Source organism: Calliopsis andreniformis, chromosome 10 (genome assembly GCF_051401765.1).
Source record: "Calliopsis andreniformis isolate RMS-2024a chromosome 10, iyCalAndr_principal, whole genome shotgun sequence".
Taxonomy (NCBI): domain Eukaryota; kingdom Metazoa; phylum Arthropoda; class Insecta; order Hymenoptera; family Andrenidae; genus Calliopsis; species Calliopsis andreniformis.
The window spans coordinates 20,234,144-20,262,099 of record NC_135071.1 but is presented as its reverse complement, the minus strand read 5'-3'; the positions used below and the strand labels follow the sequence as shown (position 1 = coordinate 20,262,099).

General features: G+C 41.2%; 2 protein-coding genes and 1 long non-coding RNA gene across 5 annotated transcripts; all 3 read right to left on the bottom strand.

Moving 5' to 3' along the window:
- Positions 1-115: 115 nt before the first annotated feature.
- LOC143184950 (uncharacterized) lies at positions 116-4,130 on the bottom strand. Its single transcript, XM_076387572.1, has 2 exons — positions 4,092-4,130; positions 116-542 (listed from the first exon to the last, which is right to left on the bottom strand). Exon 2 carries the CDS (start codon positions 540-542, stop codon positions 243-245), a length of 300 nt encoding a protein of 99 aa, XP_076243687.1. The 5' UTR covers positions 4,092-4,130; the 3' UTR covers positions 116-242.
- Positions 3,638-8,920, bottom strand: Khc (kinesin heavy chain). Of its 2 annotated transcripts, none has more exons than XM_076387568.1 (14): positions 8,619-8,920; positions 7,668-7,809; positions 7,416-7,589; positions 7,055-7,323; positions 6,741-6,987; positions 6,424-6,660; positions 6,006-6,352; positions 5,728-5,931; positions 5,523-5,663; positions 5,163-5,447; positions 4,902-5,087; positions 4,630-4,833; positions 4,249-4,543; positions 3,638-3,826 (listed from the first exon to the last, which is right to left on the bottom strand). In XM_076387568.1, exons 1-14 carry the CDS (start codon positions 8,775-8,777, stop codon positions 3,804-3,806), a joined length of 2,913 nt encoding a protein of 970 aa, XP_076243683.1. In that variant the 5' UTR covers positions 8,778-8,920; the 3' UTR covers positions 3,638-3,803. The 2 variants fall into 2 exon arrangements, with proteins under 2 accessions (XP_076243683.1, XP_076243682.1); XM_076387567.1 differs by having other exon boundaries at positions 3,638-3,768.
- On the bottom strand, positions 8,900-9,662 carry LOC143184952 (uncharacterized). 2 transcript variants are annotated; one of them, XR_013002843.1, is made up of 2 exons: positions 9,525-9,662; positions 8,900-9,158 (listed from the first exon to the last, which is right to left on the bottom strand). It is a non-coding gene; the product is annotated as an uncharacterized LOC143184952 (long non-coding RNA). The 2 variants fall into 2 exon arrangements; XR_013002844.1 differs by having other exon boundaries at positions 8,900-9,153.
- Positions 9,663-27,956: the final 18,294 nt, after the last annotated feature.

Here is a 27,956-nt window from a genome sequence, read left to right as displayed (position 1 = left end):
AAAATTGAATTAATCAATGAACAGAAAGTTACATATACCTTGCATTATATGATCTGATTCTAGGTCCATCAAGATCTTTTGGTAAAATATTATAACATAAATCATAAGTTGTTGTCATATTTGTATAATATTCCTTTTTATGACCTAATAATTTTTCACTAGCAAGACCCTTTTATGAAAATTACATTCAAACCCATTATAAGAATTGTAAAATAGTATTACTGGAAAGTGTTTCAATGTTCTTATACCTCAAGATTCAGTTTATTATCCCATTTAGCAATTTGATTTTCTTTCCAAGTTTTATTTTTATGATATTTATAGTCTGTATCGTATGTAGTTTTCCAATCAACATAGGAAGGAATATCAACTGCTCTACGCTCAACCCAATTGCCTTCCAAAGTTTTTACACTGTATCTGTTTTCACTTAATATAGGTCCACGATCAAGTTTGTCTTTCACAGGAAATAACTGTGCTTGCAAATCTGTTAGTGACAATTTACTTTCTAAACGTAATGGTTTGCAGCTCCAGTTCATTACTTCCATCTTCACAAAAAATAATAAAACAAGTGTTTGAAATAGTTTAACTTATTTTATTATTAAATAAATATGACAACCAGGAATTAATACTTAAGGTTTGCTAGATTGAGTAAAATTGAATGCACTTCTGTATGTTATGTTTTTAATGCAAGCATCATGATCTTATCAATGAAATAGTAATAGTAATAATAAGAATAATAGTAAATTTTCTTAAAAGTAATTTTAAGTAAATGGGAGCATGTGTTCGTATGTATCATTGCCTATAATACCTTGTAGTTACAGCCTCTCTAAACCCTGCATACAAATTTACCACCTAATTCTAGAAAAACTTCCAGAATTCTTATTTCTTTTTATTTTCTGTTTCAGATGAGGTAGATCTGAACTTCATCAAGGACTTCAAAAAACATACCTATTATTAGTGTATAGACAAAACATAAAATGAAAAAGAATTTATTATTGTATTGCATTTTTATAGCAAACCTACTTTCATACAAATAGATTTTGCTATACATTAAGCTTCATTAAGCTTCAATATAGATTTTTCATATAAGGTGAAGCTTAATTCATTAAGCACATGTATGAAAAGTAGTAATTTTCTAAATAAAGCATTGCATACCAAACATATATAGCTACATCAGCTTGTCACACTTTCCCTGTACAACACATTTTCAACATATTATAAAAACAATGAAACGAATATCTACAGCTGTCAACTTATTTATTTCCTCCACATTCGCATATTCCATACAGTTTACATAAAAACGGCAGCAGATATAGATCAACCATGTCTCTAACAGTGATCCTTGTTTTGCTGTTGTGAATATGTATCAATTACAACTTTCTTCATTATAACTTTGAAGTATGTTTGACGTATTACGAAAATAATAATAACTCTGGTTTTTTATTTGACTTCTTTCATGTATATATCGATTATTTTCAATTTGAAAGCACTTCGATGAATTTCGAATTTTCGAAAAGTTTTCTATATGATAAAATTCATCGAATTATTTCAATTACAAAATGAGTAAATTGTAAAAAGAAAAGCGTAAAACAAGGACATATGTATGTCGATTGAAGAATTTACTATTGTACTACTATTATTTTATTATGTTTCAATCATAACAAAAACAAATTTGATAAATATTTTGGAATTTGTGTTCTTCCACATAAAGAAATCAATAATGCCTTTACAATATTTTATAAAAATAAAAGTTATTTTGTAAGGAAAGGTGGCAGGCGCCCAAAAGTCATAATCAAAGACTTTGCCAGGCTGATATTTTACTTCGCGATTCAGTAGCTTGAGAAAAGATGGTTGTACCATGATCCGAAATTTAGTAAATATGTTAATATCTTATTTGCACGGTAGAATGAAAAATACATTGTATGACAATATTTTTTTAAGATCATTAAGGCTTTAAACTGTTAATTTTATGTGTATTTCGTGATAAATACATAATATGTATTTGTAGCCTTTTTACGAGTGGGGCATTTTGCGTAAGATTGTTTTCTTGATTTGCCAAACTAATGTGTAATGGATTACGGTTATATTTACATACATTTGACAAGAATATTTCAATAATAATTGCACTCATTATGCACCACGCACTTGTCTTTGCATATCTGCAAACACAATTTCACCCTCAATATCACAAAAGTTAAAAAACGGAAGATGACGAAAATGATCTCACATGGAAACATGATTTCTTTCGTTGTTGTCCACAACAACGGAAGCGAATGATTCATAAGGAAAAATGTTAATTAGTTTTTCTATAGACCATAAAGCGTCTGGGCGTAACAAGATTCCAGTGCATTGCGAACAAACGGGTATTTTGTTGCGCACAGTTTGTAGAAACCTATATCTTAAATTAATAACGTGTAGAATTCTCCTGATCTAGATGATACATCAAGTACGTGTGGCTCGCAAATTTCTAAGAGAACCATAAATAGAGTAGTTACAAAAAAGTACATAAACAGTACACATTGAAAAGCATTAATTTCTCATGGTCAAAAAACTGAGTTTACTAACAAAATGCATTTGTGTACAACGTATTCAAAGGCTACACCGAAAATAAAAAAAAGAGAGACGTGAGCGTGTTATTAATGGCCTGCAATAGGTTTCTAGAATATAAGCAGACTTGTTAACAGCTCACAATTAGACATAGTGTATACATTTAGGTAACTTCTGAGCACAAGCTCATACGAAGATAAGTAAATTAATTCATTTACCTAAAGCGAAAAAAGACTTTTCTACAGACCCAATTTCGTGGACTGTGAGCTTTGAATGTAGTATAAAAGCCTCTGATATAAACAAAAGTAAGCGACAATAAATTAATTTAAATTAGATGATCGTATAAAGATTGATGCAATGAAAATTGTGATATATAACTAATAAAATAAACGTGAATGAAGATTGGGATGAAATTGTTCTGTCGAAAACGTTCTCCCGTAAAGCCATTTGTTCTTGGACCTCGACAATTCTTTAGAAAAGCCAACAAACTTAACATTTAGAGTTAAGCGAGCCCTCTAAAATGGTCCATCATAATTTGTTGCCACAAATTTGTTAATAGCAATGGAGAGAATTCTTACAATTATAAATACTTATAAGCCACGACCATTCCTACAATTTCTTCCAGGCCGCATGTCCAATCGCATTTCACGTTAGCGATACCTACCAAATCTTAAATAGTACTGCCTCATTTGTCCACAAGTTAATTTTACGTATCGATAGCAGATTCAATAAAATTACTAGAGATAAATCGATTAAATCAGATTAGAGTCAATTTAAAGAGTTTACCTGTATCTTACGATAAATAGAATTCATATATTTTTTCAAAGGTGTTTAAACACTCGGAATAGGAGAACAGCGATACAAAATTCCGATACAGAAATAATTTAAGTATCTTCTACAAGAGGCCTTTGTATGATTATTTGATAGACATTCACTGTTATTTATCGTGCACGATATTAAATTAAATAATTTATAAAAATTAACTATTTACAGGTCGATGGGACATGCAGCGCTAATTTCATAACTTAATGCACTTATACTTGAATATATCTAAGCGCATGCTTGTTTCGAGACAAATAAAAAGAACTGGCGGTGCTCCTTGCGGATATATTACGTTCTATTGCCCTTACTATATTTATCGTAACATTTATGTGTATCCACTACAAATTAGAGTCTCTGGAACTCTTTTGTTTTCATCGATGAAAGCGTTCTTGCGTTCGTTTTCTGTAAAAGTGAAGGGTTTGGCATTATGCTCGCGATCACTGTACGTTGTTACCCATATCTGAATAGAAACATGAAAAAAAAATAAACAAATGTCAAAAGTATATTAATAAAAACATTAATTAACCAAAAATTAATTTTTTAATAATTAATGCCACCCATAGCCATTCACTTACAAAACAAACATAATGTAAATCACAATTGTCGCAAGGTTTGTTCGTTTTTTTTAAATGTCACATTGTAAGATATTTTTTATGATACTATGAATTTGTTAATAACTGTTAACGCACGTTATTTTAGTGGAACATATTAAATGACCCACTTACTATAAAACGTGGAGTGTCCCGGACTGATTCCTTTCGTACAAAATCGAACAAACCCACGATTTCATAATCACAGAATGTTGACGTTTAATTATGTGCATCTAAAAAGAAATTATATTTAAACAAAAAGTTAATTAAATACCCGTGAATTATTACTTACCACGATTTCCTGTTCTAATAACATTAACAGTAGTTAAATTGTGTTGACCAGCTCTGATTGGCTTAGCAATCTGTGCACTAGGTCCGCGACGAGACAAACTCTTCTGTCTCACAGCTTCCTTGATTCTATCTACTTCAAACTGATAGCGTTTGCGATCTCGCATTGCACCCTCTTTGGCGTCTCGCAATGCCGTCTCGAGAGCTTTCACGCGCTCCATCGTAGCTCGCAATCTCTTCTCAAGCTTGGGTAACTCGCAACGGAGGTCTGCGTTATCCCTCACGAGTTGCTTATGGATCTATTACAAACACGAAAGCCCATTTCAGGTTAAGCTCAATGGAAAAAAAAAGTAAATACTATCCTGGACTGTTTACAAATACATGCCTTTGTAAGTTGATCCAAGTTGTTCTCGAGGAAGGATATCTTTTGTTTCTGTGTAAGCGATCCACCGTCATCCTCGTTATCTTCCGCGTTCGAAGTTTTCTTCATTCTAGTCTGAAGATCATGAACAAACAGTTTGCGTAAATTATGTAATGTTTGAAGTTCTTTGGCTACTGTTTCCTCCAGACCCTTGAGATCCTTTCGAGCCTGTAAAAAATAAATTAATGTAATTTATAGGCTCTGTTTCGAACCAATGCAATCAATTGTATACGTACTTGCTCACGGCGTTCATTAAGCAAAATTAGCTCTTGCAATTTAACAGATTTGTTTGCTTCTTCTTGCTTCAATCGTTCGTAGTCGGCTTGCATTTGTTGATGAGCTAATGTGAATTTCTGATTTAAATCTTTCAATTCACTGATCAGTTCTTGTTTCTCAGATAACTCATCCCTAAGTGCAGCAACCTATAATAATATTTAATATTAATAAAAATACGTACCGAATATATCTGAACATAAAATACACATTTCTGAATATACTTGTTTCTGATGAGCATCCCGCAACTGATCCATTTGTTCCTCCAGTGCCACTCTCAATTTTGTTGCCGCTTCTTTCTCTTCTGCTTTTTCCTTGTTTGTGACTGCCTGTACTTGTTCTGCAGCTTTAAGCTTGGCACACTCTTCGCGTAAAGCATCGACATCTTCTTCCAAAGCCCGCTTTCGTGCTTCTGCCACTTTCATTGATTCTGTCAATGTTTGCATACGAGCTTCATGTTGGGAAATTAGCAAGCGACATTCGGCCAAATCTTTCTCATATTCAGCAACCTACAACAAGCGAATAAATATCATCAGCGCATAAATGAAACATAATGAATTCATAGTATGAAATCGAATGCTTACTTTCTTGTTACAGTCTACTTGGAAACTTTCTAATCCTTGGCAGCGTTGCACTAAATTCTTCACCTCTGATTTCATTTTGCTAATGAAAAGTCTCGCCACTGTAAATTCTTCTTCTAGTTTACCATTACTTTCCGGCGCAACCTGTGAAATAAGAAATTTGTAACGTCTTCATATTTTTATGACATATTTTAAATAATTAATTTACCTTTAGATTTTCGTCACCACCAATAGCAACTCCAATTTCGCCCAAATCTTTTAAGAAATTCGCTAACATTTCTGCAATACGTTTCCGCTGATGGGCAGACATGTCTCGTAATTGTTGTAATTCCGAAGTAGTAGTGTTCAGTGCTACTTGTTTCGCTATTAATTCTTCTGTTAAGGATTCTTGTTCTTTGTTTTTCATTTCGACCTGCAAAAATTGTAAAAAATTTTATAACATCTTTTGATTACTTTTTTCAGCGTTAGTAGTGGCATTAGACATACCTCTTGAGATTTCTGGTCGTAATTTACGGCCAATTCTTCCAGTGCTTGAAGAACTTCTTTGACTTCTTCTTTAGCGCTTTCATTTTCTTGCTGTATTCGATTCATTTCTTGTTGAAGTTGTTCATAGTCTCGTCTTGCACTTGCAATCAACTCTTCTTGTTCCTCCATCTGTTCCTTCAATTTCTCAACATATTGTGACTGCTGGTTGATCTCCTCATCCTTATCATCCAATTGTTGATAAAGCCTTTCACGTTCTTCTTCTAGCTTCTGTCTTTCTTCGTTAGATAACGAACCAGCCATCAAGTTACCACCAGGAATCGCTGGCATTGGACCATCATCAAGTTTACCTAAGCATGTAATTATAATTTGTGTAAAATTTGAGAATACCGCTTGATATTTTTATAAACTATACAATTACCTTCAATAGACATATTAATTGGTGTTGTAACGTCTGGTCCTTCAACCAAACTAACCTGTTCTTCAGGTTTAACTGTTTCACCCTGTCGCCAACGCGACAATTCAGCCTCCAATTTTTCAACTTTTCCTTTCAGTCTAGCTGCCTTTTCTTTCTCTCTTTCGTAGCGACGTTTCCATTCTTCAGCTGTTAATTCTTCGTTAACACATACAACATTCTTGATAGTCTTAGCTCGTTTACCTGAAAAAATTTAATAAGTAAAACTTCAATAACTTTGTACTTTGTCGATTAGAGAGTAGGATATTATGTATAAAATTTACCGAAGTCTAAGGTCGACTTTGTTTCGGATTCGTTGAAGCTGGCGGGTGAACAACAAATGATAATTGTAGTTCTAGCATTACCACCAAGAGATTCTTGTAAGATTCTCGTCAATTTTGAATCACGATAAGGAATGTGAGTTTTGTTTCCATCAGCTAGAGCTGAAATTACATTTCCAAGTGCTGACAGTGATTTATTAATATTTTTTGCCTCATCAAGCACTGTGCCTTCTGCGCCAGTTTTAGAAACCTATAATATTCGTCATAATATTGAGTGGGATGAAAAAAAGAAACGTTTAATCAAGTATATAACCAACCTTTTCCGAACCAGCTAAATCAACAAGATATAATTTTCCAGAGAGCTTCTTCTGATTTTCTAAATTCTCTTGCTTGACATTTATTAAGAATACAGAATGAGAACGCGAACTGTGCTCGTTCATGTTAGTTACAGCAATATGCCTATTTGATTTTCCTTCTTCTATAACTTCGAACACTTCTTCAGGACTAGATACAAAGCGCTCTGTTGCACCTTTCACGAATGGAACTCGATTTTTGTCTTCATGTACACTTAAATTAACTTTAGATACTAAAAACACAAGGAAGTAATATTAAGAATTAATTATGAAATACAATGTTTAATATGTAGTAGTAAAATATAGTATGCAATGAGGTGTTTACCATCAAGTAGATCTCTGATTTTGTCCATGTAGATTTCAAAATATGATACCTTAATATGGAATTCCAAATTTTCTTCCATACCATAGATGTGATTAAAAATATCATTAACAATTCTGGGAATAATACCCTGTTTGTTTGGGTCTCCAATAACACCTTCCATTGTATGTGTCTTTCCTATTTGTGTGTAAATATTGTATAAATAAGAATGTTTTCAATCTGTCTCATTTGAGAGTTGATTTAATTTTACATTACCTGAAGACGTTTGACCATATGCAAAAATAGTGCCATTGTATCCTGCCAATACATCCGTAACAATTGATTTAGCTGCTTCATTGTATACTTTGTCTTGAGTAGCATTTGGTTTAAATACTTTGTCAAAAAGGTAGACTTTTCCCTATAAAAATAATATAATATTTATTTAAAAAACATACCTCTAAAGACCATTCCACAGAATTGAATAAAAATAGATATTAATTCAGAGAAAGTGAACTATGCTTAGTCCTGAAATATTTTCTCTTTCATAAGCTTATGAAAGTAATGTTAAAAATAATCAATATAATGGAGAAGTAATTAATATTCAAACTAAGTATTCTATACATAGGCAAATCACATATTTACACACGCAGTACCTAAAACCCTTTTAGGTAGATAGAAGAATACATGAGGAAAGGAGAACAATTGCACTTGAAAAAGCTTTGTTTCATGAACCTCCTAATACAATAGCTTAAGGAAGATCAGAGAGCTTTCAAGCAAAATCATGTATGCACTTATAGAAAAACAATTGATTTTATGCTACATTATATCGATAAAATTAAAGTTCCGTCGATATAAATTATAAAGTAGAGTTCGATTAAAAACTCGACTATCCCATAAAGAAGCTTCACTGAAAAACTTCACCAGGCGCAGTCTGTTTGAAGTTACAGAAGAGAATCGACGGAGCAAAGGCAGTAGCAGAGCTTGGAAATGAATTTTCTCATAAATAACAAAAGCAAATCGCTGCGCAAATGTTGGAAAATATCTGAATCGTTGGTGAAATCGAAGCATGGAACTCTTAGACAATTGACTACTCGGATAGGGACTGAGGGAGCAGCTGTCAGCTGTGCACAGTGACATCATACGTAAGCCTCGAACGGCCACCGTTAACATGACGATAACTAAAGGGAAACGAAATCGCGACAACGTGTAGACACGCGTGAAACGTACCCCTATGGAGATGCAATTCTCCTCGCCGCCGGAGGGGAATTTCACGATGAACTTCGAGCCAGCCTTTTCCTCGGAGTCGTTCAGGGGCCGAAACCTACAGACCACCTTAATGCTGTCCTCCGCGGCGATTTCACGCTCCCTCGGCGTCTCCATTGCCATATTTCGCTAGCTCGGATCCGTGACACACGAGTTCCCTCAGTTCTCCAGGTTTGCCGCACTTAACAACGATTTCCTTGCTCTCGTAGGGTACATAGGCGATAGGATGGTCGCGTGAACCGCATGAAGAACCGCTATCGTCTCTCTGTCACAAACCACAGCCCGTTTCCGAGCCAGTAAAGATGGCTGCCGTTGCTCGGTGATTTTGCGGCTGTGGCGGCTGTGGCGGCTGTGGCGGCTGTGGGCCGATTCGCGCGTGCGAACCCGAGAATCCAACGATCGTGCTTATTTCCGTCGAGGGCCAGGGGAACATCAACGACCGGGTTACTCGCGACGGTTTCCACGTTTCTGGCGCATTATTTTACTATTTGCCTGCCTTCTGGCCTGAAACAGATGCGCGGCTGCTTCGAACGAGACTTTTCGAAAAACGAATCGATGAGGGAGCCTAGACAATGTTTAACGCAAACGCGAACAAGTAGAGGTGCGCGCGCTCGCTACTCCTCGGCTCTCGCACGCTCGCGCATTCGATGTACCATTGTCGACGGATGTGATATGTTGTCAGGGCTGTAACGTGCGTGGGCGGCAATTGCCACACCACTTTCCTACCGATTACTTTTTTTGGTAAAATCGTCAGGAACTCAGGTTCAGCGATCGCGGTTTTCGATGTGTGTTCAACGTACGCGTAATGTGTGCTAGGCATTCAAAATTCGTGTTCATGTGTGGGTGATTATAAATATCGTACAATCATACCTGCGATCGAATCAGACGTGTGAATGTTCATATGTATATTTGCAATCAAGTGTACGATGACAATAAATGACAATTAATAGAAATGTATTAACTTTAACGAGAAAGAGATACTTGAAATTATTTCAAGTACAGCATTGTATTCACTTGATATTTTTTCCTTCGGCTTGCACTGAACATAGACTATAAATATAGAACAGAACTATCGTTTTATCGAAACTTGAGTTCTATAATACCGACACTGATTTTATTGCGCCCTCTACAATACCGACACTGATTTTATTGCGCCCTCTATGCCGTGGAACAGGAATTATATACGAGTGATAAACTACAGTCGGCAAAATCGCAAATTAACAACTACACTACAAGGAGGTTGCTGTGCAGGAGATCCACACGGAGATAGATGAAAACGAGGTCCTAACAATCTAAAGTCTAAGCTTAACTGCATTCCATTGAATTCAAGCCTTAACGGTAATAAAGAGAGAAAGTTACATTGTGATAGGGTACATATAATACAGGAGAAACAGAAAATAAGGGCAACAGAAGAAATAAATTCAAAAATTGAGCAAAAACTTACCGACTGTTCAAGATGACCACTGGTCATCCACCAACTGACCAGTGGTCAATGAGTAACTGACCAGTGGTCAATGAGTAACTGACCAGTGGTCAATGACCAACTGACCAGTGGTCAGGGGAATCCGGATGTCCAGGGGGTCCGAGGTTCAGGACCCAGGAGTCCCTCCAGTGGGCCTCGAGGGGGTCCGCACCCGCCGGAGGACCCGCGGCGAGTGAGACACTCGTGCTCCTGCAGCGGTATTTATACTGTCTTGAGGAAGATGAGAAACCAATCAAAGAAGTTCTTCGGTTGGTTAGAATTTCGAGACTGATCTAACGAACAACATTCAGCTTAAAATTGATAATTTCCATAAAATAACCATCTCAGCAACAATTTCTGGTTTAAATATTGTTAATAACAATCACACACAGTATACATTTGCAAAAATCATTAACATTTACAATTGTTAGTTAATCAATTTTTTGTAAATAGCATTTACGTTTCTTTTTTGAAATTACAGAGATGAATAAGGAGGGTAGTTTATAATTCGTGGAACACCTTGTATATTAGATGGTATAGTAGGAATATTTTTCCGTTTACCGGCATTACCATCATCAGTAACGAAAATACAACGTGTTTCCTACGACCACCGCTCGAAAATCGCAGAGGGAGCGATTCAAAAAGGCGGCATTTCAGAATCAAATCAAATCCAGCTGTCCATTTTATCCTGTATACTCGTTCTGTCTGCGATTAAGCTCATTCAGTAGTTTCCGTGCTTTACCAAGATATTATGGGATTCAACGACTCATATGAATTACCTATGGTTTCTGCCAATTCTTCTCTCTTGTTGCAAAAGGTGCCTTGAACGGCGATCATTATTTGAAGTAAATTTTCGACATTCAATAAACTCGAGCTTATGATTGACCGTGCTTTTTCTTCTTCTTTTCCTTGAAGTTCGTGACAGTCGAACTTCGCTCACCATTATGCAAAAAAATGTACGCCCTTTAGATGAATAAATATGTATTCCGTGTACTAACCACCCCCTTGTTCCTTGCCCTTCCTTAGCCACGTTTCAACATCTCCCCGTTCACCCTTCATAAATTATTTATTCTCCAGGAGAAACCTGTGCGCTCTCATCGCTAAGGCGATTACTTTAATTAATGTCGATCGTTATCGGCGACGTTGAAAGCCAAAAGGGTAGGAGTCACGTCAACGAGATGTTTTTAAATTCTAATACATCGACGTCATGATCGCAACCCTCTTTTAACTGTCAATCACTCTGCCTTCAGCATACAGCATTCTGCCTTTATTTGTCGCTGAATAAGTACACAGAAGCGCGTGTCAGGACTTACTTTGTTACCGAATTAGGCTCATATTTAGCTATAAGCTCACGGCTCGATATAAATCCCGAATTTATAAAGTTAATACTCGACAAGCAACAAGTTGGTATTCAGGGAATGTTGAATAATTTTGATCCAGATCAGTTGATTCGCTATGAAACTAAATACTGACGTTTTCGCAAGGTATTTTCCATCGAAAAGGGGATTGCATGGGATATCGCGTGAGCTCCACGAGTCCCTAGTTAACCGAGCACCGTATTCAATTCAATGGAGGCCAAGGGATACGCCCTGCAACGTATCCTGCGTTTCCGCGTCGAGCTTTCTGTGGCTGGTGGCTGGTCCTCCTGGAAATCTGCACTTACAGTCGACCGCATTTGCGGTATTACGGCTTACTGAGGACTGAGACTCGTGAATGCCGTTTGGAAATCATTGCCGATCGCGAGGGGCTGAAAGCGGTTGTAATACTCTTAAGGGAACGATACAAAGTAAAAAGATCTTCGGCGAGAAGGCTCTGAAAACGCTTTGCGTCTCTTTACTCTTCTTTCCATTCCGTCTGACAGATTTCTTACCACAGAGTGATACCAAAATAGGTGGCCCAACTGGTACTGATAGCACCTATATTCTAATAAAATGAAAATTTTAATGCGAAGTGTCATGTACCTTGAACCTACCCCTTTAATAAGAATGATAATAATAATACCATCGCTATCGAGCTCTCTGGCGCCAGTAAGATCTATTATTTCTTCAGTAACTCGGATCATAGTTGAGCCAGCCTGGCCCTCATATTTCGTGGCTGGTTCGCGATGGCCATTTGTCACTTCTCGAGCAATGTTCATTGCTTTTCGGGCCATTGGACGTGCGCTATAAAAAATGTAAAAAAGAGGGCAGCAAGCGGAGGTGGACTCGGGGTGGGAAGAGAGGTGTTGGTCGGGGGCGAAGGAGAAACACTTGGAAGGCAGAGCGAAAGTTTCGAGTTGGCGTTATTGATGTCTTTGGGTGGATGTGTGCTGGGGCAGGGGACGACGATGGGATGGGTCGGGGGTAATCCTGAGAGCAGCCTCAAAGGCCAAATGAGAAATACTTTCCGATCGGGCAGCAGCCTCGAACACTCGGCGCGGAGGCTTAAAGGACTTCATATAACGCCTCTGAGCCGTGAGATCTTAGACTCGCGCTCGAGATTTCGACGCTTTTATTATGTAACTACGTGTGCCGGTTCGTTCGTGTTGGTTCCTCGATTTTTCCCACCCCCTCGCCGTGATCTCCGCGAGTCGGCGAACTTTCGTAATTACGAGTCGCTGTCTTTAAAATGACGACTTGAAATTAATCTTGGTGAACCGGGGTCCTCTTCCTCTCACCTCTGCTTCCTCAACTTTTTCAACGTTTATTTATAGGCTGTCTCGCAATTGGCGATGAGAGAGACAACGAGAAGGTTCGTTGGCCGAGAAGAGGGATAGCTTGAAGAGATACGAAACATATTTATAACCATACAAGCTGATTCCTATTATTCATCTCGCGAGCAGTATTGCTCCGCGTGTCTCTGGAGATCGCTCTAAAAGCATTGCGTGAGTGGAAATTTTAAGGAGTATCGCGTTTCTGCATATCTCAGCGGGCACCATCTCGTAAAGATAGAGACGAGGAGGCACAAAAGGACAGGGGATTTCAGGCTGATGCGAGCAGAAGTAGATGAGGAAACGATTCGAAGTCGGGGACAATGAAGCGGCGATGGTTGGAGGGGTGCATCAACTAGATCAAACATTTGTGTTGGTTTTCAACGGAGGACGAAATGCTGTTGGTGGGAGGGAATCTTTTAACCAAATGATGTGAAAAAGGAAAGAATGCCGAGGGGCAAGGAAGGAGCGAGGGATTTCGAGCACGAATAAAATGTTCTGCAAATTTGAGTGGTGGTTTTAACGCTGGTCTGCGAATAACCCGCGGCTGACCGTCTATAAAACCGCTGCTCCGCCTCGCCTACGCCAATGCCACCGATTCCTCCAGCTTCGATCGATTGTAATTAAATGGAAACGCTTTTACCCTCGTCGGGACGGCCAGCTCTTTGCGCTGTCATCTTTTCACCGCGACGTTGAATAATACTTAAGCTGCTATGGACGATCGTGGGAGGCTGGCTGATTCGAGGGTATAATGTTAATAAGTACTTCGAGCTTAATTGCGCGTTTCTCTTGATCTCGAGGGCGGTGGGTGCTCTTTTGAAGCTCCCGCCACTCGAAGCATAGCTTTTGTCGGATATCTGGAAAAGTTTGCTACCGGCTGCGAGCACATTTTCCGTGAATGCTGCATTTCTATGGGGGAAGAGGGTGCAAGATGGAGCCACGGTGCAAGATGTGCATAAATTGCACCCCCTTCTTACCTCATACTTTAACATCTCCTGACTTACTATTATTTGCAAAATTATTTGTTTCTTTTTTTTGCATTTCATCAATCAAAAAGTAGCTTATAATTTTTTCTTGGCGTCTCTATTTCACCCCCTTCTTCCCTGTGTCCGTCCACTGTACTCAACTTTCCTCTCTCAAGATCAAATAACCGTAAGAAAAATTTCCCCGGAAGCTATAATTCTCGGCCGACTAACCCTCTAAATTAGAAGCAGGAGAAACACCTTCCTTAAGCTCCCGCTATAACAGGGGGGTGTGGAATTACAAATAAGAAATAACGCTTAAGAATAATTACATTTCTCGAATAAACGGCTACGTCGGCCGTTTATGAACGGCCGATCCTCGCGTCCCGCTCACGATAAACGCGCGGAAATGAGGAACAACCTGTTAGGGGAGTAAAAAAGAGGAATTAATTGAAAACAGGGGCAACGAGGCGCGACGTCGTTTAAAGGGGTGCTCTGGGTATCCCGAAACTCGGGGGGACGAAGATCTTGTAGGGGGGTAATAATAAAGTAGGCGATAAATAACCGCGTTTAAGTGGTAACGTAATTTCAGTTTGCAACCTCGGCGGGAGGGGCCATTAAGGCCATTATTGCGAATCTCTTAATTTGCGAAAAACACTGTTTCCTCAAGAGGCCGCTTACAGAGGCGCGTTAAACGGCGACCAGCGGCTGGCCGAGATTGTGTTCCTGCACCTGTTGGGGTATTATTCATTTCAACTGCGAGCTCGTTGACACCCCTTTTCGCGGTACTTTTCGCAGACTATATTACCCAGTTCGCTTTGAAGCCGTAAACGAGCTGCCGAGCCCTGCGGCTCACTTTATTTTCGCTCTGGCCCACCGAGGATCTTCTTAGAAGGTAGCTACCGTTGCTCAACTATTTTAATCTCTATGCTTGACTTCTGAAAGAGAAGAATCGCAGAATGGGCGTAGAAGTTGATACATATTTAAAATGGGTGGGAAGCGAGTCAGAAATGATTGAGCAGAAGCAGCGCGCAAGTTGTAACATTTATCTTCTCAGCCGTTTATTTTTGTATACGTAACAACTTGTTAATTCCTCTCGGTTCAACGTGAATTTTTCACGCCCGCTTTTTCCCCTCCAACGTAAATGATTCCGCGCTATAAAACGCCACCCCCTCGCCACCTCCTTCACGCTTGTTCCCGGTCTCTATCTTTTTCCAGCCGCCTGGTAAACCCGACCTGTTAATTATGATTAATCATGTCTCGGAAATTAAAGCGATTAATCTTCTCGTTGTGACGACCGGCGAGCGTGTTGCTGGCCTTATGCGCGAGAAGGCTCGCGTATTCGCTCGATGCCTCTGTTTTCCACGGGCTAGTAGTTTTCTCAATTAGTTCACCCGCTAATCGTTCCTCGTGACTTTTGAGAAGGCGCCAAGGGTTCGGCGACAATTACGAAATTTTTCTAATTTTATAGTCTTTTATTAATGGGACTCTAAAATATTAAGATCAGTCTTTTTTTTCTCAATTTATTCTAATCTTCTGAGAATATGTACCTTGAGTTTTAGGAATTTCTGTTTTACTGCAAGGGGAGGGGGTTGGCGAAAGCACCGAGGCCGTGTTTCTTATCGCCAGAGGGGGGAGGCGCCAACAAAGGCTGTCGATATACCGTCGTAAACCCGTAAAAAGTAGGAACTATTGCGAATAAATAACCGATGGTGAGTGGCCGGAAGAGGTCTGGCGCGAAGGGTTGAAGGGAGTTGAAGGGGGTTGAAGAGGGGTGAAATGAATGCGTGCTACGTAGGAGAGGAACCCCTGGCTGGTCGTCGTTGAATGGAAATGTCAGAAGGGGAAGAGGGGGAGAGAGAGCGAGGCGGGCGGTGGTTCGGTTCGAGAGCGTGAAAATGCGGGGGTTGCACCTCTTGTAAAAGAGAAATATATAAACTCGAAAGGCCGATAAAGTCAGTACCCGCTGTTACGACAAACTCGCTTCCTTTTACCCGGATTCACCTTTTCCCTTTGTTTCTTTTGTTTCCCCTTTCCCCGAGGGGTCGCCCCAGAATTCGAACAGGGGAGGAAAATAATGCTCGTGTCGTGACCTCTGTCACGCGCAGAACTCTGTTAGTAGGTCGCTCTTGGATGCACGATCAACTCTCTCCTGCTTCTCCTTCCTTTTGCCCCTCGACTCTCGACAAAATGGGGCCCCGTTAATTTTTAGACGGACACTTTTGCGACGCGGGCATGCTCCTTCCCCTTTTCGCAGCTGACGCGGGTTTTATCGGCAATTTTGACCATTTGTAACAGGGTCGGCTCGTTACAGATTTTTTGGTACTAAGCAGATCGTAAATATCGATTGGAACGATCAGGAAACATTGTTGCAAGGGGCAACCCTCTTTTTCCTCGTACTCTGTGTAATCCCAAACTGTTAGTGAAATACATACATGAGACGCAGTAAAGACGACAGAATGGCTTTTCACCGGCCACTTTGCACGCAGAAACGCGGGATTCGTACGTCGCGTCGTCGAGTTCTTCTCTAGAGGAGTCATAAACTTATCGCGAAATATGTTTCTTCACCGTCGAGCTTTTCCCCTCGACGAAACGGCGTCGTACGTTCATTTCGAAGGGTCTTGGGGAGGGCAGAGAGAACGGGAGGGTGGAAAAACACAAAGGAAAAGTGGCGAAAAGGCGAGAGCGCGAGCGAAAGGCGTAAAATCGCAGGAACCGCGCACGCTTGCAAGTACATAAACTCGAAAGCCCGATAAACTTCGCAGCTACCGGCTGCAACTCCCTCCAACCCCCTTCAATCACCCTTTCTTGTTCGCCGATTTTTTTCCTCCACCCCGGGCTAGCCCTCCTCTTCTTCTTCCCCCTCTTCTTCTGGCAAAATTGGTCGGCGCTCATTCCGACGCGAGTCACGTGTAAATCGCTAAGTAGTAAAGTCAGACAATGGTCAGACGGGCCAGTGGAATCAAAGGGACGCGTGCACAGCGTTTCTTCGTTGCGCACTTTCGCGCAACCGACTTAAAGAGAGAACGAGGAAGACGATTTTAAAAGGGATTTTCGCGAAAAGTAGCCACAATGTTTTCCTTCGACTAGAAATCGACTTCCTTTGTTCTCCGTTTTGACGAAATTATTTTTATCGCGGGGGAACAGGTGCTGCATAGAGATTTCAGGCTGCTTTACTGATGCTTTTCTCGCGAATATAGTGATCGTAGAAAAAGAGGGGATTAACTGAGGGACGTGTATTATTATTTGTATAAATGAGAGAGCGTTTTATTTAGTAATTTATTTTTTTCTAGGCGCAGGTGTATACTATGTAAAAATATTGCATCGAAGATGGGAGAGAATTTGGAAATGAAGATAGAGAGGTGCTTGAAGGATTACTTTTTGGTTCCATCAGTGTTCCCGAACGTGAATAATAGGAGCACCGCGTACATCGGTCGGTCATGTACGTGAAATATACGTAAGTAGCGGCCGCGCGGTGTGGAATTTGATCGAGCCCATAACTCTCACTATCAAATATTCATTCGGTATTGACTAATAGATGCAGTATCTGTCGGGCCGGTAGTGGTCCAACACGTGCAGAAAATATATACACGGACACGTACACTCTCGTCTCAGATGGACCGCCATCGTTTTAAAATGTCGGTTCAATCGATGTGTTCGCTTGGAAGAAATAGTCCACGTGCTTGAGAATTATTTCTTGATTTTATGTCTGCATCGGGAATGGCAACAAATGATTATACGGATAAAAAAGCAATCGTCCCAGAAACGAATTTCATTTCGAAACATTATGCTTTTCAATTTCTGCAACACGACTTGGTAATATGTAAACCTGTTGTCGTAACAATACTACGAGGGCGGAGTATGCGTTAGGCAAACCAAAATGTAACCTTCACATTTGTCATGCAAACGGGAATGGAATCGAATCGACAGCATCCCTTGTCAAATTTTCTACCAGGGATATTACAGGGGCATCGAAGAGCGTAAAAACAAGGACTGCATGGGGGAAAAAAGGGCTTATCCCTTTATTTCTTTATCGACGCCCAGGGAATACGATGCGCATCGGATCCGTTAATACCGAATGTTCGAAAGTAATTATTCAAATTGATTACCCGGAATGCAGATGGAAGGGGGAGGATTTGCACGTTCGATTGAGGTCAGCGATACGGTCCTTTTTTGCGACCGAATTTTTTTCCTCCAGTTGTAAACGATTCCACCGTGAATAATATATTCGAATTCAATCGATTTAGCTTTGTGGATTTTTCTTTCAATCCATTCGGACTTCTAGATTCTGTGTAACGAATTTCAACCTTTTACTGACTTTCCCTTTTTTGCGCATCCTTCTCGTTTCAACCGATCGGCAACATTAAAAAATTCTTTCATTCCCGCGCGCAGTTCAAGATGCACAGACCCGCGATGTATCTCTGTAAATAATTATAGCTGCAAATGCACAAGAACGCGGAAGCAGAAAAAGGATAACTGCAACTGGTCGCCGCAGTTCCACGAAGGCAGAAATAAAATTGAGCATAGTAGACCATAAAAAGTGATTCAAAATTTCATTCTGCGTAGCCAGCGTTGAGCAACCTCGGCCAAGAGAGTCCTCTGTGATTTATTAATACCGCACGCAATAAAACAAAAAGGAAGTGTTCCATAATAGACGAAAGGACCGACCGAAACGAGTGGCATTGTTGCAGCTGGCTGACAAAGGGCAGCGAAAAGCGTCCCGTAAAAAGGGCATCGAAAACATTTTATTCAGCGTGTGCTAACGTTAAACAACTTCTCCCACCGATCCTCTATGAACCGTCAACAATTTATTGAACGTCGCACGAGCGTATCAGTGACGTTTATTCGAGCCCTGCCATTTTCCGCCCCCGCAGCTGGCCCGCTCGTTCTTTTTCGTCAGTCGTCGATGTAACAGTCCCTCTTCCACCCCCGTCTGTCACTCTCCCCTCTGCTTCTCCTCCGCCCCCCCCCCCCCCGCGATTTCTTTTTTTTTTAATTTTCGAGTAACCAGCAGCACGGTCGGTGCGGTCTGTCGGCGGCGAAATTGTCGAAATCGATCGACCGTTTCCACCGACCAGTCCCACGAGTGTGTTCGCGTGAAATTCACTTAAATACACTGGCCCATTTTTACTCACACCGTGCACGCGAATTGAAACACGATTCTTTCGGGGCGCGGCCGAAAAAAAAGAAATACGGCGGACAGTCGACGAATGGAATAGCATTCGGTGTCGTAAAATATTAATAGAGCCGCACGGCTTTTCAGGGGTGGGAATTTTTTCGGTGGCTGTGGCGGGAACGTTAAAGGGTTCAGCGTGTGTGCAGAATTTCGGGCGTTGGGGGAGTTGCGTGGTGAAAGGAGCGTATTGTCTTTGGCTCGAAGGTATTATTTGTGGAATATAAAGTGCTGGGGTAAATTGGTAGTAGATTGTCCGACCATATACCGAGTACTTCCACTTGCGAATTTCATACCGCCCAGAGAAGAGAATAGGAAATTCACTTCTCTCATTTTTTTTAGTGAATTATAAATGATATTAATTCGTATTATCCGAGGTAAATACTTTTTTCTACCATTCCTGTATATTGCAGCTAAAATATCGGGGACAATATTGTAGGGGGGGCTAAAAACCAACGTCGTGCGATGGGCCTGAAATAAACAAGGATGTCACGTGTAATTATGGTGAACGCCAGTCGATGGAATTGTCTCGTTTCTTCAATCGACCGTGGCGATATATTTCGACAAATAATGTTCGCGTTTTATCCGCGGAAACAATACGGAAGCAGGTACACATACGTATATAACAAAGCAATTAAAATATTCGAGGGAAGAGCAGAACGGAATGAATATCAATGAACCCAGTGAAAAAGTATTCGCTTTCGTTCGCCAGGGACTCATTAATTTTTATTGTCCGCATTTCAATTCGATCGATTCTGTTTGTTAATGAATTCTTTGTGGGCTCATTCTACTAGCAACACGATTTTCATTCAATATTTCAATTTATATAACAACGAAAGGATTTGTTGAGTTTTTCGCTGAACTTTTAATTGATGGATTAATAATATCGTGGAACTGTTTGACAGAATTTCACGGTTCAAAATAAAACGCTTTTACTAGACTGGACTTTACAAAAAATTTGCATAGCATGGGTCGCGTAAAATTCGTCAGGTTGCACACGCCAGGATCCTCATCTATGTCAAGTGCTATTATGAAAATTTGACGAACTAGTACGTGACATACATGTATTTTAGTCTGGTTTATTGGTCACATACATATAAATTCGATGCTACTGCACGTCGTTCATCCTACAGGGCGACTATTTAAACGTCATAACAGGACATCGGTCGACACTGATTTATCGATGGTACTTAAATCTGACACGTTAGGGGATGAATCGGTGCGAACGGTTCGCGTTAGTCGGATTTCACGTGAAATAACGCCCTATATCGCCAAGACGTTGATATACACTACTGAAACTCAGCAGTATTATGAATGCAGTTATTCTTCAGAAAGACTAGACCGTAATTTAGTGTGGTACAGCAGAAAATACAGAGTTATATCTCAATTAAAGAAAAATATAGTCACTGAAATGCAATGGTCAGTAGATCGTGAATGATTTCGTTTGCCACAATATTTGAAGTACTTACCGATCAATCAGGGGAAGATGGCTTGATAAAGCTACCAAACTGTCTGCAACGTGACGAAAACTCGACTGGTCGCTGTTTATGCTGAATCGCGAATTATCTGGTTGATGGAGAGACGCCACGAGATTGAATATTGTATTCTTTCCGACGAGAAGGGGTTGGTAGGGGGATGGGCCGACAACAGTACGTAACAGCTGACGCCATCAACTCAGGCTGCAGCTAACCCGTATTTCTCCAGCGGAACGAGCACCATCGTCCTTCGCGGTGCTTGGATAGTACTTGAATACAGAGCTTCTGCACTTCAATCCATCTGTCTACTCCTGTTAAGAGTCGCTCTTCCTATTGGTCGACGTTTCGAACACACGCGCGAACTAGAGGGGGGCTAGGGCGCTGGAGATTAAAACCGATGGAAAATGAAGTCTTCGAATCGCTTGGATAGAAGACGTCCTGGCCTCAGAGGTGGGACACTCTGAACGTAAGAGGTGCTATTCCAACGGGAAGGCTATTCTGAATGCTTATGGAGACCCACCGATCGAGTTCTTCCGACCCTTTTCTTCTCTGGAAGTCTACCTGCGACGAGATTCACTCGAAGTGTTTCGCAGGGAACCTTTGATGCAGGTGCAACAATGGGAATGCACTTTATGGAGTTGCTGGTTGTCAAGGCAGGGGTCTCGTTTAGTTGATGGATCGAGGAGTCTGAAAAGTTCTCTGATTTTATTAAGTATTTTCTTCCGTTAGCCTCTAGTTAGGATTCAACAACCATAAGTAATTCTTCATGTAAACACTTTTTCTCTTTTCATGGATGCCAGGGATTATGCGATCAGCGAACAACTGTATTTCGTCTATTTGTACGAAGGGTGAATATTGTGGAGGTGTTTCGCGCTGATCCGCTCGCGATAGGTATTGGTATGTATTATAAAACCGCAGTCTTTTTAACCGTGAACATTCAATTTCTGCTTCGCCCTTCTATCCTCCCTCCACTCCCTTCGGGATCACGCGTGAATTATTAAATATCGATTATGGGAAATTGCGGTCTGTTAATGGAAAAATGCAATATTCAACCACGACAAAGCGACAACGTCGTCGTTCGCCAGTGAATAAATTAATTACGAATTGTCGATGACTTCACGCTGCGATGGACAATCCGTGGCAATTGGAAAAGCTTTCTATTTTGCTATTTGTTCGTTTATTTTTCATTGTACTCACCACGGCTGCTGGAGGGTTGGATTTATTCATACACAATGACGGTTCTAGCTGTCCCTTCGTTTCAGTTATTATTGTTATACGAAAGGGAGTACGTCAACACTCTTCAGCCTTTTATTCCTTTTTAGAAGGGATTGTATTTTTAACCCGGATTATAGGAATACAGGAAAGAACCATTAATGGAGCTAATTAGAGGGCGAATAGCTTTTTAATGGAACGCAAAAACTTTCAGCCCCAGAATTAACAAAATACCGCAGAGTATCTCGCGTTTCCCCTTCGCTGCGTAAGTTGACTATACTCGGTCGTCATTGAGCATGGGAATAATTAATTAATAAATCGGCCAGACTGTCTTCTTCATTTATATTTTTCTCGCGTTTACGTTAAATATTATTTCATCAATAGTACATGTCACTCTTTCGTTGAAATTATGTACATTTAGTTTGATAGTACAAAGGATTTTGATAAATGAGGTACTCTAGAATAAATTCTCTGGAATTCATTATCCATTCATTATTTACAGTTTCTATTTTTCTAGCGGATACTCAAATTTTCCCAGAACCGAGAATTCTCCTAAATTTATACAGCGTATCGACAATGAATGTTAAACAGAACCAAGGGAAGATAAAGTACTAGAGTGTAAAAAAAGTTTTGTATAAAAGTATGTAGTAATTAAGAGGATAATGATAGAGTTGATGGTACCTTCAGTCTCTTTTATGAAACAGCCTGGCTCCTTGACTTTCTTTGTTAAGCGTAGCACAAAGTAAGACGCATTAAATAAAGGAATTCCACCACTTCACGTCGATTAAATTCAGGTCAGTAAACTACCCCTTGTTTCGTCCACAAGTCACCATTTCGAAGAAGGATAATTACAAGTGCTGGTCAAATATTCCTTTCTCCATGCCCAAGGAAAATGGAATACAAACAAATTGCGTACCAAAACTGGGGCACACTCTGAATAAAATTATTCCAACAATGAATTACATCAGGTCGCTATTACCTATTTAATATCTGCTCTTACCTCGAAGCCTTTTCCAAGTTGTCTTAAAAATAGAAATACCTACGGAAAAAAAATGAATTCCTCTTTTTCACAAACCGATGTCAAAGAACTCGGCCTTGTCGAGAATCAATACTCTGAAGGGACAGGAAGCACCGCGTGTACCAATGGTTTCACGACGATGCCTATTTTCTTGACGATTCCTTCACGTGTTAAGGTCGTTCTCTGGGAGTCATGGAATGCTCGCGAGCAGCAAGGGAGGAGTAGTCAGCGTAATAAATAAATAGGGGTCGATGGCGTTGTAAACGTCCGACGTAAAGTGATTTAGCCACTTCATTGGCTCATAGAGAGTTAAGTGCAAACGCGGGCTACATAAACGCCAGCCGAGAGATTCACTCTGGCTTCTTCCGTTCGTTTCTTTGGCCGCGTCTCTGAGCTCCACCCCCGCAACCTTCCCTCGCGTCCATCCACGGACGCGTAAATCCTGGGTCTACAGAGCCCCGGAGCATCGCTGGCTTCCACGGGTTTACTTTCCAGCGAACGTAAAATGTGCCTTTATTTTTACGTCGGATTTATCCGCGGCCTGCCGCGGACTTCTCGAACGGCTCCTCTCGCGAACACCCACTATGTCAATAACGAAGATCTACCACCACCCGCTACTTACTTTCACGGTAGGTTACGTGGCGAGATTGGTAATTTTGGCGAATCGCTAAAGAACAGTTTTGCAAGGCATTTTAGAACGAGGATTCTGGATGGTGTCGTGGCATAAGTAACAAGTTTCTTATTAACAACGTTGCTAGACAGTCTTCGATGGGTACACAGGTATTACTATTTAATGTCAAGGAATGATTTCAGCTTGAGAGAAAGACAGGAAGTTTACTCTAACGACAGACGATAGAATTAGGGGATTTCTGTGACACGACACTGAGATTACAGGATCCACGAAATCGAGAGGCATACCTTCTAATTCCCTTGGCGTTCGGGAGGGAGCTTCCAGCCGATTTGAGTGCAGAGGAACGAGAAAAAAATCGCCAGATAAGCGGTCAGATTACTGGGAAAACGGGCGTTATCATCGGATCGGAATAGATGGAACAACTTCAACGACCTGGCCTCCCCTTCTTCCCATCCCCCTCTTTATCAGTCTTCCCTACAGTAGTTCGAAACGAAGCGACGCTGGACTCTGATTGAGCCTGTTTTACTAGAAAAGGGCACGGGCTAAAAACCGTTCCTGATTATGCTCCTATCGGGATCATCTAATTCCCACTAACTTCAGCTGGAGCAATGAGTAAAGACCGAGGAACAATCCCTCTCGTCCTGGATTAACGGAATAGCATTGGTCTGATCCTTATCGCGGTCGTTTTGGTACGCGCGCAGTGTATGGTGTCCGACTGTGTTCATTGGAACGATGGGAACTTAGTCTTCGAAGGGTAGCAATACTCCTGTGCTGTTTTTTTCGACCTCTTTTTGTGAATGAAAGAGGTCTCCTTGAATTTTATCCAAATTCAGCCTACTTTACAGAGCTCAATTAATTTTTTCTGCGATTGAATTTATAGTGGTCTTCAAGTGTGAAGCCTCTCCTTTCGAATGAGATCTTGGCGAGTGCTGTATGATTTTTTTTCGCCGAGTTATCGCACTTTGAAGGAAAAGTGTGACTCCGATATTGAAATACCGTAATGATCCAGAAGTCGAAAAAGTAGCAAATCTTTGAGCTACTGTCACTCTGTCAAAAAAAATCGCAGGGAGGTGAGCCTGGTCTCATTCTAAAGGGCAAAGCCTCTACTTTGACGTCCCTGAGTTGAACTTGCTCGAAAAAAATTCTTGACTTCACGTCCCGCCGAGAGAGAGAGGGTTGTTCTGCCACAAAAGTTTCCCAATTTCTGTCGTCTGTCAGGAACTTGATAAATTTTTTTCGGGACTTCTCCTGGGAGAGTATTGAAGCCTGAACCCTTCCCTTTCAAACGAGACCATGGTGAGCGTTCTGCGATTTTTTTTCGCCGAGATATCGCGCTCTGAATGAAAAGTGAGCCTCCAGCCTGGGAATCACGCAGTGATCCAGAGCCCGAAAAAGTAGTCAATTTTTGAGCTGCTGTAACTCCGTCAAAAAAAATCACAGGGAGGTGAGCCTGGTCTCATTCTAAAGGACAAAGCCTCTACTTTGACGTCCCTGAGTTGAACTTGCTCGAAAAAAATTCTTGACTTCACGCCCCGCCGAGAGAGAGAGGGTTGTTCTGCCACAAAAGTTTCCGAAATTCTGTCGTCTGTCAGGAACTTGATAAATTTTTTTCGGGTCTTCTCCTGAGAGAATATTCAAGCCTGAACCCTTCGCCTTCGAACGAGACCATAGCGAGCGTTGTGTGATTTTTTTTCGCCGAGGTATAGCGCTCTAAACGAAACGTGAAGGCGTTTTCCGACGTGAAGGCGAGGTGAGAAAGTGCAATTGTGTTTTTTGTGTAAAAATCAATTTTAAAGTTACTCAAAATTAACCTAAACCCAGCAAGAAACTGGCAGTAATAGAGTCTTCATCTATCGCAGGATGAAGAGGTACAGTTAAAGGGGATGAAGTAGGCTCGAATGTCAGTCACAGGGGTTGATCCTACCGAGGGTAGACGCCCTTAAAGGGATATGGAAATCGTACAAAGACGATAAAGACGTCAAGCCGCTTTTCTTGGAATTACCAATGTTTAATCGAGCAGATAAATCGCGCGTAGGAAGACTCGCAAAACAATGCTCAATAAAAGTTCTCCTTCATCGAACTCGACGGAGCGTTCATAGGGTAAGGGGTGGGAGAATCCTTGCGCCGCCGCAAAAATGTTTGTTTATTCGAACGTAGCCTGCAACAAGAGGGAGAAATTCGTTTTGCGATCGGGGGATGGCGCGGATGGTGAACAGCCGGTATCGTAAAAGTAAAGACGCGACGTTCGTTCCCTTTGATATCGATACTTACGTCGAGAGTATTCCCATACCGCCGCCCCAGGTTTTGTCAGCCGCAGCTGGAACGTTTTTCCTTGCCGAATGTAAATAGGATGCAGATCCTCTTGTTCTGCTTCCTCCACCATTTCTCGCTGTTTTCGTAATATTCACGCAGGATGAAGGGAACAGATATCTCGCGTACATATTTATGAACGGAAAGAGTTTTACAGTTTACGTTGAAGCGGATCGATACAGGAGCTTGGGTTGACAAAACACAGACGTCTGACTATCATCCTCGATGAGTGGTTCGCAAAGAAAGCAAGGCACGAATTTCTTTACCTGTGACTGCAATTTTCATCTGAAATGATATAAATGCGTTAGATTTCGCGAGAAGCGGAAAGAGATCGACAGGAACGTTGATTAGAATCTGGTGAAAATTTCCTTCGACTTCAGCTCCCTGCTCGGTCTCAATTTTAATTTCATCGCAAACACAGTCTCAGAAAATTTATGTAGAAATATTCATCGTCGGTGTACGCGGTTCGTCCCTGATTCTCTTCGGAAGGGAAGTTCGGTATAGTTGCGCGACGATGTAATTGGAGTTCGAAAGTTTGGATTCATTAGTGGCGTAGCAGCCTTATCTCGAGATCTAATTCGTGATACTTGGGGGATAGGCCGAGAGGCCGCCTGTTACTTTCAAGGACTTCCGAAGAATCCTTCGTTTGCCTTCGGCTCACGTACGTGGCCCGATTCCCCGAACGGTTTCTAACTAGCGATCCCCATCGACCACTGAAAAATTTCTTACCTCACGACCATGTCGTCTCCGCTGGTAATCTCTGGTATTCGCGGGGATCGCTTTATTTCACGCGAATCCACGGTTAATTTGACATTCCCGAAGTGACCTGACGCACAAATAATCCGCCTCTGTCTTGTCGCGATCGACAAAAGGGAATGAAAGCGATTCGAGCTAATGGTGGAAACATCGACGAGCTTATGATGAGAAATTCTGGACAATTACCGTTACTGTTTCAGTCAATTGTAATTATACTATTTTGAAACGGTGCCCGAAACGCTCCACTCCTGTTTGGCGTCGCGATTTATCAGCGAAAAGAGTGGTTGGTCGTTTGCGCGTCGAATTCCCGGCAATTACAACTCGAACAAAGGACGTTTACGCGAATAATCGCGTTGCCGTTCAACGGGCCGGACTAATTGCCTCCCGACCAAGGAACGCATAATTCTCCGACGGAAACGACAGCCAGCAGATTGGAAACTCCTCGAATTCGGCTGAGCAATGATTCGCCCCGCGCTTACGCGGCCAGGTGAAATGGATTAGTTTCGCAAATACACAAATACAGAAAGGGGGAGGGAGCGTGTTACGTAGCCGTTACGTCTAATTTAGCTCGTGTTTCCGCGTTACCGGAAGTCGGCGGTGCCAGACGGATTGCGTTCTACCGTGTCGATTTCATCAAGAAGCTGGAAACTTGCCGATCGTGTCGATTATGTATTGGCAAATGAAGGTTCCATGCCACGATTCAGCCATTCTGGCAAGTCTTGCGGCTGCGGTATTTCTGTGTACATGGTGGCCAATTTTAATTGTGATGATGTGGAAAATAGTTTGTACGGAACTTGAATGATAGTGGAAGAGATATTTAGATGGACCACCCTGGTAATTATGAGATTGATACAAATATTGAGTGATCAGACACTATTGTATATGAAGTGTAGGTTTTGTTAAGTTCTTCTAGCTTTCATTTTGTTTATTACCCATCCGTCCGTGGCCATAAGTTGTCGATTACTGGAGGGTTAAGTCGCCTCGACGTTAGGTCAAAACCCCATTATAATTCCTATCCAATCACTTCGAGTGGATTATCGATGGCAGGAAGTGGTCCGCGCCTTGTTTCCTGACATCCTTTCACCCGTGAACGTGCCATCAATCTCTGATAAGTAAACGACAGTCGACTAAGTGAAAGAAGAGTCTTCTGCAAAGACTACAATTTTAACAGGATTTATCTTCCACGAAAAGTATACGAAAAGTGTGTCTCGGTAAAGGAAAAGTGTGCCGAAATTTTAAGTGAAATTAAGTAAATAATCACCTTGGTCAAGATCGAAACGACGGTGAAATGTGATTTGAGAACGAGGTCCGAAAGACGAGCATCGAATCGAGTCTGGAATGACGTTGATTTTCCGGAAAACTTCGTGGAAAGAGGTCCGAGAATGTTGGTGGATTCTGAAGTACTTCGCTAGAAATCGGATGGAACGTTCTTTTTGCGAAGGATAGAACGCGATCACAGTGACCAGAGGCTGGTTCCACTCTCGGCTGACCCTAATCGGACCAACCCACTGCTAAGTCTGACTAGAACTGGGCGTAACCACTACGAGGAGTCCAGTTATTCGCAGCGTTCTCCGATATCCCCTTTTTATCGCTCGCGCTTTCGATGTGTCGTGA

Excerpts from the sequence above, each read along its gene's own strand:
- LOC143184950 (XM_076387572.1), bottom strand. The coding sequence starts at position 542 with ATGGAAGTAATGAACTGGAGCTGCAAACCATTACGTTTAGAAAGTAAA.
- Khc (XM_076387567.1), bottom strand. The coding sequence starts at position 8,777 with ATGGCAATGGAGACGCCGAGGGAGCGTGAAATCGCCGCGGAGGACAGC. Across the intron at positions 6,353-6,423 it reads AATTAATATGTCTATTGAAG|GTAAACTTGATGATGGTCCA; the intron begins GTAATTGTATAG and ends TTACATGCTTAG. Across the intron at positions 4,544-4,629 it reads ACTTGGATCAACTTACAAAG|ATCCATAAGCAACTCGTGAG; the intron begins GCATGTATTTGT and ends TGTTTGTAATAG.